General features: G+C 42.4%; 1 protein-coding gene across 18 annotated transcripts in view; it reads right to left on the reverse strand.

Annotated features, from left to right (window-relative positions):
- KALRN (kalirin RhoGEF kinase) overlaps window positions 1-16,904 on the reverse strand; it is a 737,748-nt gene that overhangs the window by 170,758 nt on the left and 550,086 nt on the right. For all 18 annotated transcript variants that reach the window (XM_039493997.1, XM_039493996.1, XM_039493992.1 and 15 more), the window contains one exon: window positions 15,820-15,922. In XM_039493997.1, the coding sequence (XP_039349931.1) occupies window positions 15,820-15,922 (103 nt within the window). The remainder of the gene's footprint in view (window positions 1-15,819; window positions 15,923-16,904) is intronic.

A 16,904-nucleotide genomic window follows, 5' to 3' on the forward strand; every position in this document is an offset into this window, starting at 1 on the left:
CCGCGTCGACCCGGCTGGTAAGTGTAGACTAGCCCTAAGTTAGCCTTATGCCTCATAAGATACAGCCATTCTGCCTAGAGCAAGATCACATGTACATCAGGAGCATTTTGTGATTTACAGATACTGTGTTCACAATTAGGCTGGGATATTTATTATTAAAGTTAACCTGACCTTTAGCTGGGTGGCCACGTGCCTGTATAAAGGGTACATTTATCAGGGTATTGATTTGTATTTTGATTTTCACACTGCCTGTGCTATCAGACAGGATGTATCAAATGGGTTGCCACGGAAATTGAGGTGTATGTAGCTATGACCAGTGATGAGCTGCCAAAATCTTAACAACCGGTTCCTATAAAAAGTTCTGATTTAAGGGGGGGGAAGCGAGGGAGGGGCCGGGGGGGGGAGACATACTCATGGGACCAGGGGCCCCTGCAGGGCCTGGGGAAAATTGCCCCCCACCAGTGGCCCTGGAGCTTGCCTGCAGCTCAAAGCAGCAGGACAACTCAGGAGCTCAGCTGGCCACACTGCAGCTGGGGGGGAAATAGGGGCGGGGCCAGGGGAACCTCAGCCTCCCTGGCTGAGGATCCTGGGAGCAACAGGATGGTCCAGCCCACGGACCGGAGTTCTTTGCCCACCCCCTGGCCCTTTAACAACCGGTTCTCCATGATGGTCTAATTTTAGCAACCGGTTCTTGGGAACTGGTGGGAACCTGCTCCAGCTCACCACTGGCTATGACGCTGCAAAACCCAGAACACTGCAATTACCCTTCTTTTTGGGTACTGACCCTTTACGTTTAAGTCTTTCTGTGTGCAGAATTCAGCAGCCATCTTGCTTTCAGAGTCAGTACAGCCAGAAGGAGTCTCATACACTGTGTTATTACAAGGAGACTTTACTTTTGTTCATTCATATTACTGAGTTTCTTATTTGACATCAAAAGTCATGTTAGATTGAAATAATCAAAAAATAAGGCCATAGATTTAGGTGCCTAACTTTAACCTCCCAAGTTGGAAAATCAGGCCCTATATACTAATTTTAAAATCAATAACAACCATTCTTTATTAAATGGATAGCACTAGAAATTAAAAAAAAAAGAGACTCTATATTGTAACAGAAGTACAGTAGATATTATATTTCTTGGGTAAATTTAACAATTATTCCCAGAAAAATAACTTAAGTATTGAAAAATGTCTTCTAAGAACAGGGGGAGCAGGACCACATTTTTAAAGAGGCTTCAACCTTACCTCTTGCTAGCATCTAATTACCTGATTGGGGCAGGATTTGTGTCTGCATTTATTTGTGGACACAAAATAGCTCCCATAAAACTGGGAGCTGTGTTAAGAAACTTCATCCACTACTGCCATTAGTGTTGTACATTTTAATGGTAATAAGCTTGTGTGAATGGGTCATTCACTTTTTCTCAGGCACCACTGTAATGTCATATCACCGAGGAATGGGATTTTTAAAAGCGTCTACGTGATTTAGGAGCACAAGTCCCACTGAAATTCACTAACACTTCTGAAAATCTCACCTGAGATTTTTAAGACATAGTCATAGTAAATCTGACTGATGCATTTTATGAAGATCTATAGTGGGAATACTACCCAGTGTTAAGTATGATTTCCATTAGCACTGACATTGCAGATGTTCCAAACTTCCAGATGTTTTGTTCTCTTTTGACACCGAAATGGAACCACTGATTGCTCCATGCAAGTAAGGCCTGCCAATGTAAATGAACAAACTGTCTGCAGCTAGAAATAAGTCCAGCATCTTTTTCACTGAGAATGAATTAGGAACCCTTTAGCAATAATTACATTAAGAGACACAACATCAAAGCTCTTTATGCACTATAGAGTGAATCTCACATCACAAGCCAGTTGAGGGGGTGTAGAGAGAACAACTAGTGAAGCTTTGTACTGTACTTTCCTGTATTTTGGCTTTATAATTTATCATACTATGATTGTAAGGACCACTGCAGTCAGGGATGTGTGGGAGAAACACTCAGGGCTTCTAAGAGCCACTTGTTAAAATTCAACCGCCAGATTAAAAAGGGGAAGTGGGAAGATCTCCCTGCCTCTGCCGAGGTTCATCCACTCTCAACACCCCTGAGAGGGGAATTATTCTACCACTGCTGAGCAGATCCTTTTGCCTTTGAAATGGATCAAACTGCACTAGATGGCTGGTATTTTTTAAAAATTCCCTGGGGAAGGATTCCCCCAGAAACCCTTACAACATGTACACATATGCACAGTAAGCACCAGGCTTTATCATCATTATAATCAGTGGGTTTTCAGGAACTAAGTATACACATGTCCAGCAACAGCTATTTGATATACATTTGATTACCACTGGTGTTGCCTCCACCGAGGACTGGGAGACAGCATTATCCACACACGCAGGAAAGCAAAATAATAGGTTCCCCAGGCTCTCTATTTATGGGATATGATGTTTGCTAATATAACATCTTAGCCATAGGCCACTGTGCATCACCTCTGGAATGAAAAAACAGACAATAATCCTTTTCTTGATCATAATTTTGTTAGGTTTACAAAAGGGTGAAGCAAATGCTTTGGATGTCAGATTCCAAAGGTCAGACAATCTGTCTGATCAGTAGGGAGTACTATCCCAATTCTGTATCAATGCAGATTATGGTAAGGATTACCCTTGAACTAATAGTCAAGGTTCTGGAATATTCCTCTTGTGTGAAATCCGAAACTACCCCCCAATTTGAGCTTTTCATGAGCAATAAAACAGACAAAGAGATGCAGAAGTTACTGTACACCAGAAATCCCCAAAGTCATGGACTGTTCCCCCACACCCCCGCAAACATATTGACAATTTTTTCTGCAAATGTTTTTGCAGAACAAAAACATCTTTTGAATAATTATGAATTCACAGTGTTTATGGGTCAACCATGCTATCTCAGATGCCGGGAGGGAAAAACAGGCTTAGTCTTTCCACATCTCACAGTAGCCAGTTTTTAGAAAACCTTGGCAGAATTTCAGTACAGTACAAAAAGACTACAAAGTCATCAGCCAGAAGGATGCTGCAACAGAGGGAAAAATAGAACTAAATCTCTTTTTAATTTTGTAGCTCTCTTACATTTCCTCTGGCTATGCAAATGGTAGCAGCAGCATAAATCACTATAAAAGATGAGGAACATCTGACAGCCTCAAACAATATGTGTGCGCCTTGTAATGATGTGAAACTTTTTAACATGAGTATTATTGTGAGGATGTCCCCACAGTTCATGTCAGGGAGAACCTCAAACCAAAGAGGTTACAATTAATGAGAAAGTATATAAAGAAATCTTAATGCAGAAACTTTTCTGACAAAAGAAGGGAAAGAAGGGAACACAAATAAGGACATGCCTTCAAATTGCTACACTAGATACTGGCCTTCATAATCTAATATAATCTTCTGATATCCACCACAAACATCACCAAAAAAACGGTTACTCACCTTTTTGTAACTGTTGTTCTTCGAGATGTATTGCTCATATCCATTCCAATTAGGTATGCACGTGCTGCGTGCAGAGTCGTCAGAAAGTGTTTCTGTTTGCCACCAGGAGCAACAGAAAGTGCCCACATTTCTGTTCCTTCTGGAAACACAGCCTGGACTCGCTTGCGGATGCATTCCTGATCCCCTGGATGGGAAGTCTGTTGTATGCTTTTCCGCCGATCCCTCTCATACACAAAGTCCTATTCACGGTCCGCAGAGACAGGACAAGGATGATTCTGGTGGCACCAACATGGCCTCGCCAACACTGGTACACCATGCTCCTGGAGCTGTCGGTGGACGCCCCAATCATACTGACACTATTTCCGGACCTGATAACACAGGATCACGGTTGCCTTCATCACCCCGACCTCCAGTCCCTCCACCTCACAGCCTGGAATCTTCACGGCTAAACGCCATGGAGCTCCTGTGCTCAGAACTGGTAAGAGAGGTCCTGCTTGGCAGCAGAAAACCCTCCACTAGGACCACATACCTAGCAAAGTGGAAAAGTTCAGCATCGCACAACCTCCACTCCAGGTGCCCACACCACTCATCCTGGAGTACCTGCTGCACCTGAAACAGCACAGTCTTGCAGCGTTGTCCATCAAGGTGCACCTGGCAGCTATTTCTGCCTTCCATCTGGGAGCGGCCGGACGTTCAATCTTCACCAACTGTATGGTTATCCATTTCCTCAAGGGTTAGATAACCGCTCCCTACATGCAACCTTAACCTGGTCCTCTCCAGGCTAATGGGGCGCCCCTTCAAACCACTGACGACTTGCTCCCTTCTCTACCTCTTGTGGAAGATTGCCTTTCTGGTTGCTATTACCTCAGCAAGGAGGGGGTTGGAGTTAAAGGCCCTCATTTTCGACTCCCCCACATGGTTTTCCATAAGAACAAGGTACAACTCAGACCTCACCCAGCCTTCCTTCCAAAGGTGGTATCATATTTTCACACAAAACAGGACATTTTTCTGCCTGTCTTCTTCCCTAAACCTCATGCTAATGTCCGAGAACAGAGGCTCCACTCATTGGACGCTTTTTACATCGAGTGCACGAAGCCGTTCCAGAAGTTGAACCAGCTGTTTCGGACCGGATGAAAGGCCTCCCAGTCTCATCGCAGAGGATCTCATTGTGGATCACGTCCTGCATCCGGACATGCTACAAGCAGGTCAAGGTTCCAGCCCCAGCCCTTATGGCACACTCCACAAGGGCTCAGGCATCTTTGGTGGCTGGCCTATACAAGAGATCTGCAGAGAGGCAACGTGGTCCTTGGTACAGACGTTCACCTCTCATTATGCCATCATCCAACATGCCAGAGATGATGCAGCATTCGGCAGAGCGGTGCTCCAGTCAGCGTTCCATAACTCTGACTCCACTGCCTAGGTAGGACTTGCAGTCACCGATTTGGAATCGATATGAGCAATCACTCAAAGAAGAAAACAAGTGTTACTCCCCTTCTCATAACTGTTGTTCTTCGAGATGTGTTGCTCATATCCATTCCAATACCCACCTTCCTTCCCCTCTGTCAGAGTAGCCGGCAAGAAGGAACTGAGGAGGAGCCGGGTGGGCAGAGGTATATATTCAGCGCCATAAAGGCGCCCCTCCAGGGGGCTCCACAGCTGACCCGTTGGGAGCTGCTAAGGGAAAAACTTTCCGACAACTGTGCATGTGGCACATGCACACCTAATTGGAATCGATATGAGCAATCACTCCAAGAAGAACTTATCAGTTTCATCCTCACCCATAACAATTTGACATTCAACAACAAACACTTTGTCCAAACCATGGGAACAGCCATGGGTTCTAGGATGGTTCCCCAGTATGCCAGCCTCTTCATAGGCCACCTTGAGGAAAAATTTCTGGACAAAATGTACCATGAAACCAATGATATACCTGCGATATATCGATGATATTTTCATTTTCTGGACAGACAACCCAAACTCCCTCGGAGATTTCCACCACGATTTCAGCAACCATCACACATCCATCAAATTTTCTTAAGAACACTCCCACACCCACATAAACTTCCTGGACACCATGATCAGCTTCAGCAATGGAACCCTACAGATGACTATATACCAGAAACCCACTGATCATCACACTTACCTTCAGAGATCCAGTCACCACCCCAAACACACTGAGAAATCTGTTATATACAGCCAGGCGCTCAGATACTACAGAACATGCTCCAAGGAAAAAGTCCGGGATATACACCTTCACACTTAAAACCGCCTTCACCAACCAAAGCCACTCCACGAGAGAAGTAGATGGCACCATAGAATGGGTCACCCAAGTACCCAGAGAGAATCTGATTCAATACAGAAAAAGAAAATCTTTTTGACCACATCCCCTTAGTTGTCACCTACCAACCCACACTGGAACCCATATATGGTATCATTAAAAAAATATAATCCATACTCGATGGGGACCATATCCTGAAAGAAATCTTTCCCAAATCCCCTCTTCTGGCCTTCAAACAATCCACCACCCTCTCCAAGCTCATCAGCAGAAGTTCTTCACAGACCATGACACATCACCTCAAAGTGGCATCAGACCCTGCCAGAACAACAGATACAAAACCTGCACACATATCTCCACTGCTACAATAATCAGTACCCCACAACACACATTTCAAGATCCAAGGGACCTACACAGGCCTAACACAACATGTAGTGTATATCATTCAGTGCACTAAATGCCTCGATAACAACTATGTGGGTGAAACCAGACAGTCACTGCACTCTCAAATGAACTAACACAGAAAAGTGATAAAAGACCAAAACACCATATCACCCATGGACAAACACTCTTCACAAGACAGTCACTCCATATCTGGTCCATATCTTGTCCTCAGTGGAAACCTGCACAACACATTCAAAAGATAAGCCTGGGAATTTAAATTCATAACTTTGCTAGATATTAAAAATAACGGATTTAACAGAAACACTGGATTTATAAAATGATAGAACTGGAAGGGACCTCAAGAGGTCATCTAGTCCAGTCTCCTGCACTCATGGCAGAACTAAGTATTATCTAGACCATCCCTGACAGGTGTTTGTCCAACCTGCTCTTAAAAACCCCAATGATGGAGATTCCACAACCTCCCTAGGCAATTTATTCCAGTGCTTAACCACCCTGATAGGAAGTTTTTCCTAATGTCCAACCTAAACCTCCCTTTCTGCAATTTAAGCCCATTGCTTCTTGTTCTATCCTCAGAGATTAAGAAAAACAATTTTTCTTCCTCCTCCTTGTAACAACCTTTTACATACTTGAGAACTGTTATGTCCCCTCTCAGTCTTCTCTTCTCCAGACTAAACAAACCCAGTTTTTTCAATCTTCCCTCATAGGTCATGTTTTTTAGACCTTTAATCATTTTTGTTGCTCTTCTCTGAACTCCCTCCAATTTGTCCACATCCTTCCTGAAATGACGTGCCCAGAACTGGACACAATACTCCAGATGAGGCCTAATCAGCATGGAGTAGAGCGGAAGAATTACTTCTCGTGTCTTGCTTACAAAATTTCTGCTAATACATCCCAGAATGATGTTCGCTTTTTTTGCAAGAGTTTTGCACTATTGACTCTTGTTTAGCTTGAGGTCCACTATGACCCCCAGATCCCTTTCCGCAGTACTCCTTCCTAGGCAGTCATTTCCCATTTTGTATGTGTGCAACTGATTGTTCCTTCCTAAATGGAGTACTTTACATTTGTCCTTATTGAATTTCATCCTACTTACTTCAGACCATTTCTCCAGTTTGTCCAGATCATTTTGAATTGTAATCCTATCATCCAAAGCACTTGCAACCCCTCCCAGCTTGGTATTGTCCGCAAACTTTATAAGTGTACTCTCTATGCCATTATCTAAATCATTGATGAAGATATTGAACAGAACTGGACCCAGAACTGATCCCTGAGGGACCTCACTCATTATGCCCCTCCAGCATGACTGTGAACCACTGATAACTACTCTCTGGGAATGGTTCTCCAACCAGTTTTGCACCAGTCTTACAGTACTCCATCTAGGTTGCATTTCCCTAGTTTGTTTATGAGAAGGTCATGTGGGACAGTATCAAAAGCTTTACTAAAGTCAAGATATACCATGTCTACCGCTTCCCCCCCATCCACAAGGCTTGTTACCCTGTCAAAGAAAGCTATCAGGTTGGTCTGACATGATTTCTTTTTGACAAATCTATGCTGACTGTCACTAGTCACCTTATTATCTTCTAGATGTTTGCAAACTGATTGCTTAATTATTTGCTCCATTATCTTTCCAGGTTCAGAAGTTAAGCTGCCTGGTCTGTAATTTCCTGGGTTGGCCTTATTTCCCTTTTTATAGATGGGCACTCTATTTGCTCCTTCCCAGTCTTCTGGAATCTCTCCCGTGTTCCATGACTTCTCAAAGATAATCGCTAATGGCTCAGATATCTCCTCAGTCAGCTCCTTGAGTATTCTAGGATGCATTTCATCAGGCCCTGGTGACTTGAAGACATCTACGTTTTCCAAGTAATTTTTAACTTGTTCTTTCCCTATTTTAGCCTCTTCTTATCCTACCTCGTTTTCACTGGCATTCACTATGTTAGACGTCCAATCACCACCAACCTTCTTGGTGAAAACTGAAACAAAGAAGTCATTAAGCACCACTACCGTTTCCACATTTTCTGTTATTATTTTTTCCCTCTCATTGAGTAACAGGCCTACCCTGTCCTCGGTCTTCATCTTGCTTCTAATATATTTGTAGAATGTTTTCTTGTTACCCTTTATGTCTCTAGCTAGTTTGATCTCGTTTTGTGCCTTGGCCTTTCTAATTTTGTCCCTACATATTTGTGTTATTTGTTTATAATCATCCTTTGTAATTTAACCTAGTTTCCACTTTTTGTAAGACTCCTTTTTTTATTTTTAGATCATTGAAGATCTCCTGGTTAAGCCAAGGTGGTCTCTTGCCATACTTCCTATCTTTCCTATGCAGTGGGATAGTTTGCTCTTGTACCCTTAATAATGTCTCTTTGAAAAACTGCCAATTGTCTTCAATTGTTTTTCCCCTTAGACTTGCTTCCCATGGGATCTTACCTACCAACTCCCTGAGTTTGCTGAAATCTGCCTTCTTGAAATCCATTGTCTTTATTTTGCTGCTCTCTCTCCTACCATTCCTTAGAATCATGTACTCTATCATTTCACGATCACTTTCACCCACACTGCCTTTAGGGTGACCAGATAGAAAGTGTGAAAAATCAGGACAGAAAGTGGTGGGTAATAAGCGCCTATATAAGAAAAAGTCCTGAATGTCGGGACTGTCCCTATAAAATTGGGACATCTGGTCACCGTAGCTACCTTCCACTTTCCAATTCTCAACCAGTTCCTTCATATTTGTCAAGATCAAATCTAGAACAGCCTCTTCCCTAGTAGCTGTCTCCACCTTCTGAAATAAAAAATTGTCTCCAATACATTCCAAGAACTTATTGGATAATCTCTGCCCTGACGTGTTATCTTCCCCAAAGATGTCTGGGTAGTTGAAATCCCTCATCACTACCAGCTCCTGTGCTTTGGATGATTTTGTTAGCTGTTTTTAAAAAAAGCCTCATCCACCTCTTCTTCCTGGTTAGGTGGTCCGTAGTAGACCCCTACCATGACATCCCCCTTGTTTTTACCCCTTTTATCCTTACCCAGAGACTTTCAACAAGCCTGTCTCCTATTTCCATCTTAACCTCAGTCCAAGTGTATACATTTTTAATATATAAGGCAACACCTCCTCCCTTTTTCCCCTGCCTGTCCTTCCTGAGCAAGCTGTACCCTTCTATACCAATATTACAGTCATGCATATTACCCCACCACATCTCTGTGATGCCAACTATGTCATAGTTGTGTTTATTTACCAGCATTTCAAGTTCTTCCTGCTTATTCCCCATACTTCTTGCATTAGTATACAGACATCTAAGATACTGATTTGATTCCCCCTGCCCAGTTCTGTCTTGTCTCTCCTTTATCCCTATTATAACAGTCCATGATCCCCCCAAATTCCAAACCTTCTCCCAGGTCTCCATGTTCTTGACTTATCTGTGGGCTTTGGTCACCTGCCCCCTTCAAACTTAATTTAAAGCCTTCCTCACTAGGTTAGCCCGTCTGTATCCAAATATGCTTTTCTCTTTCCTTGATAGGTGGACCCCATCTCTGCTTAGCAGTCCTTCTTCCTGGAACAGCAGCCCATGATCAAGGAAGCCGAAGCCCTCCTGGTGACACCATCTTCGCAGCCAGGCATTCACCTCCAGGATGCACCTGTCTCTGCCTGGGCACCTACCCTTGACCGGAAGGATTGAAGAGAACACCACTTGCGCTCCCAACTCCTTCACCCATACTCCCAGAGCCCTGTAGTCACTTCTGATCTGCTGAGGGTCATTCCTCATGGTATCATTAGTGTCCATGTGGATGAGCAGCATGGGGTAGTAGTCAGAGCGCCGGATGATCTTCGACAATCCCTCCATAACATCTCGGATACGGGCCCCTGGCAGGCAGCAAACCTCCCATGCCATGCCTGGGCGACAGATGGGTGTCTCCATCCCCCTCAGAAGAAAGTCACCAACCACTGCTACCCTACGTTCCCCCCTGGGAGTGGTGGCTGTGATCCTCCCAGCCTAGGAGGCACATGGCTTCTCCTCCTCCTCCTTTGGGGGTGATTCCTCATCGCTCATTGGCAGGGCAGCATATCAGTCTGGCAGGGCCTTGAAGTGGCCTGCAAAAGTAGGAAAGACCACAGGCAGGAAGGCCTGGGAGTAGGAAGAGAAACTTTTGTTTTGTGTGGACTCTTGTTAGACTTTAATTTGGAGCTGGAATTTTATTTGGAGTTTATTTTTATGTTAATAAACCTCAGACCCCAAAGAGGGGTATTTTTGACCACAGAATGCCCATCTGGAGTTTATCTGAGGAACCAAGTGGGGAGACTTGTATGGCTACCCTGAGCCATGAGGGGGCCATTCACTGACAGGGAAAATTCTGTATCTATAGTGAGAAGTTATGTAAGCAAAACAGTTACATGAATGGGAATTTGGCAGAAAAACCAAGGTTAAGACCTCTAATCCTAGAAAAAGGATCAGTGGACTCTTCATATTTACAGATTCATAGATGACATAGGAAGAAGGGACCATTATGATCATCTCAGGCTTGTCTATATGGTGCTGACAAAGCACACTAGAGAGGTAGGATTTGCAAAGCACTCTAACTGCCCTGCGTAAACACTGTTGGCACACTCTGAAAAGTACCTAATTTGCATTAATGTAGCCCCACTTTCAGAACACACCAGTAAGGTCTACACAGGGCAGTTTGCATGTGGTACATTAGAACACTTTACAAATCTCACCCCTCTAGTGTGCTTTGCTGGTGCCATGTAGACAAGCCGTTAATGTAATCTCCTGCATGACACAGGCCATAGAACCTCACCCAGTAATTCCTGAATCAAGCCATGACTTCTATTTGAGCAATAGCATCTCTTTGAGAAGGATATTCAATCTTAATTTAAAGATTTCAAGTGATGGAGAATGAGAATCCATCATGTTCTGAGATAAGTTGTTCCAATTGTTAATGACCATTATTAAAAATGAGCATCTTATAATAATCAATTTCAATAGAACAATTATTGTTACTTTGATTATAATTTATATAGTACCACAGGTACAGAGGGCAGAGGTCAAGACCTCAGTATTATGATTCCTCTGAAATGGGGATTGTTGAGGCCATTTTCTAAATGAAGATATACAGTATTTGCTGTATATTTTTACAGTGTCTAAAGTTTCCAGTTCACATTTCAGAGCTTTTTTTCAGATCCAAAAACAACATGTATGGGAGGAGGACTGCTCTCCCCAGAAACCTCCAAAGGAAAATAGAAGATAAATCAGTAGGAATCAGACCAACATCTTTAAAAATAGCGAGCTTGCAAAGCCAATAGATCTAAACAAGTTGGAATGTCTTTCACGTTAGCATCTTCTTTGTGTGGGTCCCTCAAGCCATGTGTCTATACACAGAGGGTGGGAGCTTTGCCACTGATTTAAATCCCGAGTGAAGTTTTTGTATAGTGTGTTGAAGAATGTTTACTGTACAGGACAAAAGTAGAGAACTGTAGAGGGTAATGAACTAATTTTGGGATAGTAGATCTCACAGGTCCTGACTCAAGCATTTACAGAGGTTTTTATTTGCTATAATATTACTCATACCTGTTATTTCTATTTTCCTTTCAATTCCATGTACAGTACAGAGTACCTACTGTTGTCATACAAAACATTTTCTCAAATTGAGAAAAAAGTGTTTTTTAAAAATACTTCAGAATACAGGTTTTACAAAAAACCCTGTTGTTTTAACATTGTATATATTCTTTTTCTTTCTTTTTATAATGAAGTGGGTTCATAATCCAATTTCAAATGCAAGCTTTTTGCTACATTGCATATAGTAAAAGATGAAGTATTTGTAGTCTAGAGATAGTCACTAGCACTACTTTTATGAATAATAGAATCATAGAATATCAGCGATGGAAGGGACCTCAGGAGGTCATTTAGTCCAACCCCCTGCTCAAAGCAGGACCAATCCTGGTGGCTTCTAGGATAAAATCCAAGAAAAATAAAAATTATTAAAAAAACATTAAAAGTATTAAGGACCAAGGCCAGATTCAGGAAGTTACTCAAGCACTTGCCTAATTTTAAGCACAAGTAACGCCATTGATTTCAATGGGACTATTGACATATTTAAAACAGTACTGCCAATCCCTACCACTGAAAAAAATCATGAGTCAACACCCCCCCCCCCCCGCCAGCACGAGATTGTCTTAAGAGTCATCAGAATTTAATAAGAAAAAATGTGGACTGCTTTTTACTTGCCTTCTGCTTTTTAAGCCCATAGGATTCATGTTTTCCAACTTTTCTCCACGGCCCCAACAGCTAGAAATTAATTCTTTTACAAAAACAGATGCTGAGATTCTCACCTGACTCCAGGAGTTGGGGCTTTAAGAAAAACATCACACATTATGAGACTCAGCAACACTGCTAAAGTTAGGCACATATTTCCTGAAGAAGGGCCTAGGCCTATGAGTTTTGAAGGTCATTAATTATTATTACTTTATATTATAGTGCTGCCTAAAGTCTTCAGCTGAGATCCAGGTCCCAAGTGCTGGGCAAACACATAGTGACAGACAATATCTGCCCTGAAGAGCTTACAATTAAAAAAACAAAACCGACAAAGGATGTAAGGAGATAGAGGCATAGAGAAGTGAAGTCACTTATCTAAGGAGACACAGCAGGTCAGTGACAGAGCCAGGATTAGAGCCCAGTTCTTCTTTCCCTTAGTCCAGTGCCCTGGACACCACACCACACTACCTCCTCTGCTAAAACTCACTGTTTAATTAATCTACAGTCAGAGACAATGAAAATTCCTGTTCAGGCTAATGGAGTAACAGCTGTGTCAGTATTTCTACTCAACACCTCCTGCCCCCTCTCAGGAGTTTAAAGTGTAGCTATACAAAATTTGCTCCAAGGCTGAAGCTTGACATATGAGAAGAATGAAACTTACTCTAATCCAGGAGAGATTTGTTTTTTAAAGGATTTGAAATAAATGAGTGTGGCTGAAGGGGTGTGATCAAATACAAGTTTTAGAGAGTTGTTGGCACTGCTCAAACTCAAAAATCTCTGTGGCTATTTTAGCCCAAAATGATGCATACCATTCATTTCCCCTAACATTCAATTATGCTCCGGATAATCCCCAGGCATAATGGCCAGAGTTAAGGAAAGGAGAAAGTGTGTTGACTTTAGCTTTGAATTTCCTTGCTTTGAGAAGATTGTGTCAACCTTAATGTTACTTCAAATTGTTTCTAGTGTCGAGTTAATATATAAATGTTCCATGTGCAAATTGATCTGCCCCTAGACTGGCTGACATGTTGCTAACACTTTGGAGTGGCTTTGCATGTATTTGTAAAAGAGGTTTCTATGAAGAGATAGTGCTTTGTTTTCAAAGTGCGAGCCTCTCCCCGATTTCTTCTGGATTTAATCCCATGGGGGCACCTGGAGAGAGGTTTCACTGAGGTCACAGAATGGAGGGCTACATTTGGGACAAATCTCAATGCCTGAATCTGATTTCACTTACACCAGGGTAACTCCACTAACTGGAGTTGGATAGTAATTGAATCCATTATTTACAAATCACAGATTCATTACATATTGGTGCCTGAGCAGTGCTGTTATCTGCAGCACATGAAGTCATTATGCTGCATATGTTGCAGGGTTTACTCAAGTTCTACCAGCTGTGCCAAGAACCTGAGCTGTGGGCACACTGGAGTGCAGCTGCAGCTTTTCTGAGATCTGCCCACAAGCTCTCTGATAATTTACTGTTGGTCAGTCTGAGAAGATAAACCACTAATGCCTTCCCACTCACGCTAATTCTCCTGGAAGATAAGCACCACACATGAGGAGCCAATATCTCTTCAAGGCCCCAGACTAAAATCCTCCAAATATCCAGAAAATGGTTCTGTGTTTAGGAGAAGTTAATGAAAGAAGTACTGTACTCTGTTAGGTCCCAGTACTGCTTTGGGGTCTGCTAGCATAGAGGCCCCTGACAGCAGATCCAGATGCAGGATCAAGACCTCAGTCTTTAAAGCATTAGTGTCTGCAAACGTGAAGAGATGATTCTGAGGTGAAATGGTGAGTTATACACCACTCCTCAGCATAAAGGTGCTCCAATGCAGCACTGTGAAGGCTAAATTCTCCTCACCCTACTCCCACAATTAGTGCCATTGATGTCAAGGGCCCTATTTTAGCAGAATTTGACTTTGGGTCTATAGGTCTGATTCACCAAAATACTCGAGTACACACTTAGCTTTAAGGATATGCTTATCCTATTCCTGTTCAGCAAAGCACTTATCCATGCTCTTAACAGAAAGCATAAGGCTAAGTCACATTGAAATCAACAGGACTCAGGCAAGTGGTTAAAGTTAAGCATGTGCTCAAGTGCTTTGCTGAATCAGAACATTTATCAGGAATAACAGAGGTGAACAAAACAGAAGTGCAGAATAAGTCAGTGTAAATCAAAGAAGTGAAAATGTATTTTCCAGCATCCAGCAAGGTATTCACCTAGTTTCAGTGGCTTTTGGGACATATACAGATCACACCAACATCTTGTTTAGGTTATTGGTGGAACAAGAAAGTAATATTTACCTTAAAGGCATGTTCCAATAACATATTATCTTGGGAGTTTTTAAAGGTTATTAATTTACAATTCATTCCTATTTCTGAGTTCAGCTCTCAAAGACATCTACATTGGAGCTCGTTGGTGAGCCTGACAATCACAGATACAAGTCTTGTAATTGCAAGAGCACTTTCTATTCAGTGCCACTGGCAGCATGATAAAAACACTGATGAGCACATATACTATAGGTGATCCTGGAAAGTTCATTATTTTGCAAGTTTCCATAGGTTTCAAAACCAAACAGGTGCAAAGGCATAAATACTCCTGGTGGATGTGAAAAACTAAACTATGTTAAACTGAATAAATGATTGTTATTAACAAAACATCACTGTTGAACCAGTGCTCCTGCACAAAGACTTCTGGGCCACTGGAAATATGGCCAAAGATCACAGTTGGAGGAATTAGGGCAATATATCCAAGTCAATCCTCATAGCAGTAATGGCGCACCGAAACAGCCAAATCCTCGGATTGTTCAATAAATAAAACAATAAGACACACGCAGAGAGCAACAAACAACATTAAAATGGAATCCAATGAGCCTCAAGGGTGCCACAGATGTGTTCCACCATCTGTCGAGAAGGAATGGATTCCAGAATCACAGTATCTGGAAGGAGAAGGCCTCCCAGCCTCTCATGATTACACAATGGAATGGGGGTGGGGGCAGCTTGCATTTCAGTATTGTTATATTAATTGCTGTGTGTGCACCCATGGTCCCTCCAATAGACTAGTTTTTGGCACTAATATGGCAATTACAGAAGATAACCAACTGTCTGGTAATTCACAATCTGGCTCACTCTGGGAGTGCTAATAAGAAAAAAGTTGCTCTGAGCTGTGATTTTTCATAGCCTACTCAACTTCTCAGTTTTAAACACCCAGGGCAGATGCTGCAGCTCAGAACCAGCAACAAGAGGGGCAAACTACATACCACAGCAATACTGAGGAGAAGCACAAGAGCAGCCAGTTTTTTAATATCTCAGCAAAGGGGATCCCACGTGTAATACAGCTAAAGAACCTCCATAAAGGGTTAGTCTCTTTGTCTCTCTTTCTATTCTGCTTTTACCCTAAATTCTCCTGAGAAGAGTTAGCTGCAGTGCATATTCAGGGGTAGATCCTACCTTGTCACTGTCCACTGTGTTCTGTGAGGTCCTGGATGCAATGGAAATGGTATCTGGCTGACTGCTCCCATCTCCTTGGCTGTCTGCATCATCTACTCCATCTCTGCAAGGAGACAATGAGAAAACAACCCTGTTTACTTAAAGCACCAGCCTTGGGAAGTGCAAAAATTCATAGGTGGATTTGAGAACTGCAATTCAGCACATTAGGGCAGGATTTGTGCTAAGATTACCCCACTGATGGAGCTCGTATTATTACACACTATGTAATTTAAAATGATGTCACCTCTGCTGTAGGGTTAAAATTCTGCATATAATCACCATGTTTATTGCTGGAATAGGAATGGCCTTTGTGTCCATATTTACAGCAAGGAAGGCCCTTGCTCCTAGAAATAGTTCCCTAATGAGGGTGGTAAGGTAGATACTCCACTCGAGTTAGATTTCTCACTTAACTAAAACCAGCCATCCAAATTATAGCATGGCTGTTCGCGACACTGAAGTGAAGGGGTATTTCTGCAGTCTCACTGTAATCCACATTTTGGGGGGTTTAAAACTAGTATAATAATGACAGGATTGTAAACTAAAACAATAAATTTATATATATATATATATATATATATATATATATAACCACATCAGTCTGCTGGCGTAGGGTATTTTCTTCCCTCCTGAAATTCTTTTCTTTTGAACCTTTCTCTCCCTCTTTTTAAGAATTTCTTTATTGAAATTAGTATACAAGGAATTAAGCAGCCGGTTATGTCTGGCAGGACTTTGATGTTGCAAACAAAGGTCTCACTCTTTCATTGGGATCGATGAGAGCAAACCCATCCATAAGCCAACGAAAAACCGTGAGGGCCAGGATGCTCTGCTGTTTAGGGTGGTAGCCTGTGGTTCAATTTCCTGCTCTGCCACAGATTTCCTGTGAAATCATAGGCAAGTCACTTGGGTCCAGATTTTTAAAGGTATTTGGGTGTTGCTCCATTCAGCATTGCAGAAGCGACTTAGACACTGAGAAGCTTAAGTCCCACTGACTTTCAATGACTCTTACGCTCCTAAGTGTCTAACTCACTTATGAAAATGAGGTTTAG

Source organism: Mauremys reevesii, linkage group 11, assembly GCF_016161935.1.
Source record: "Mauremys reevesii isolate NIE-2019 linkage group 11, ASM1616193v1, whole genome shotgun sequence".
NCBI lineage: Eukaryota > Metazoa > Chordata > Testudines > Geoemydidae > Mauremys > Mauremys reevesii.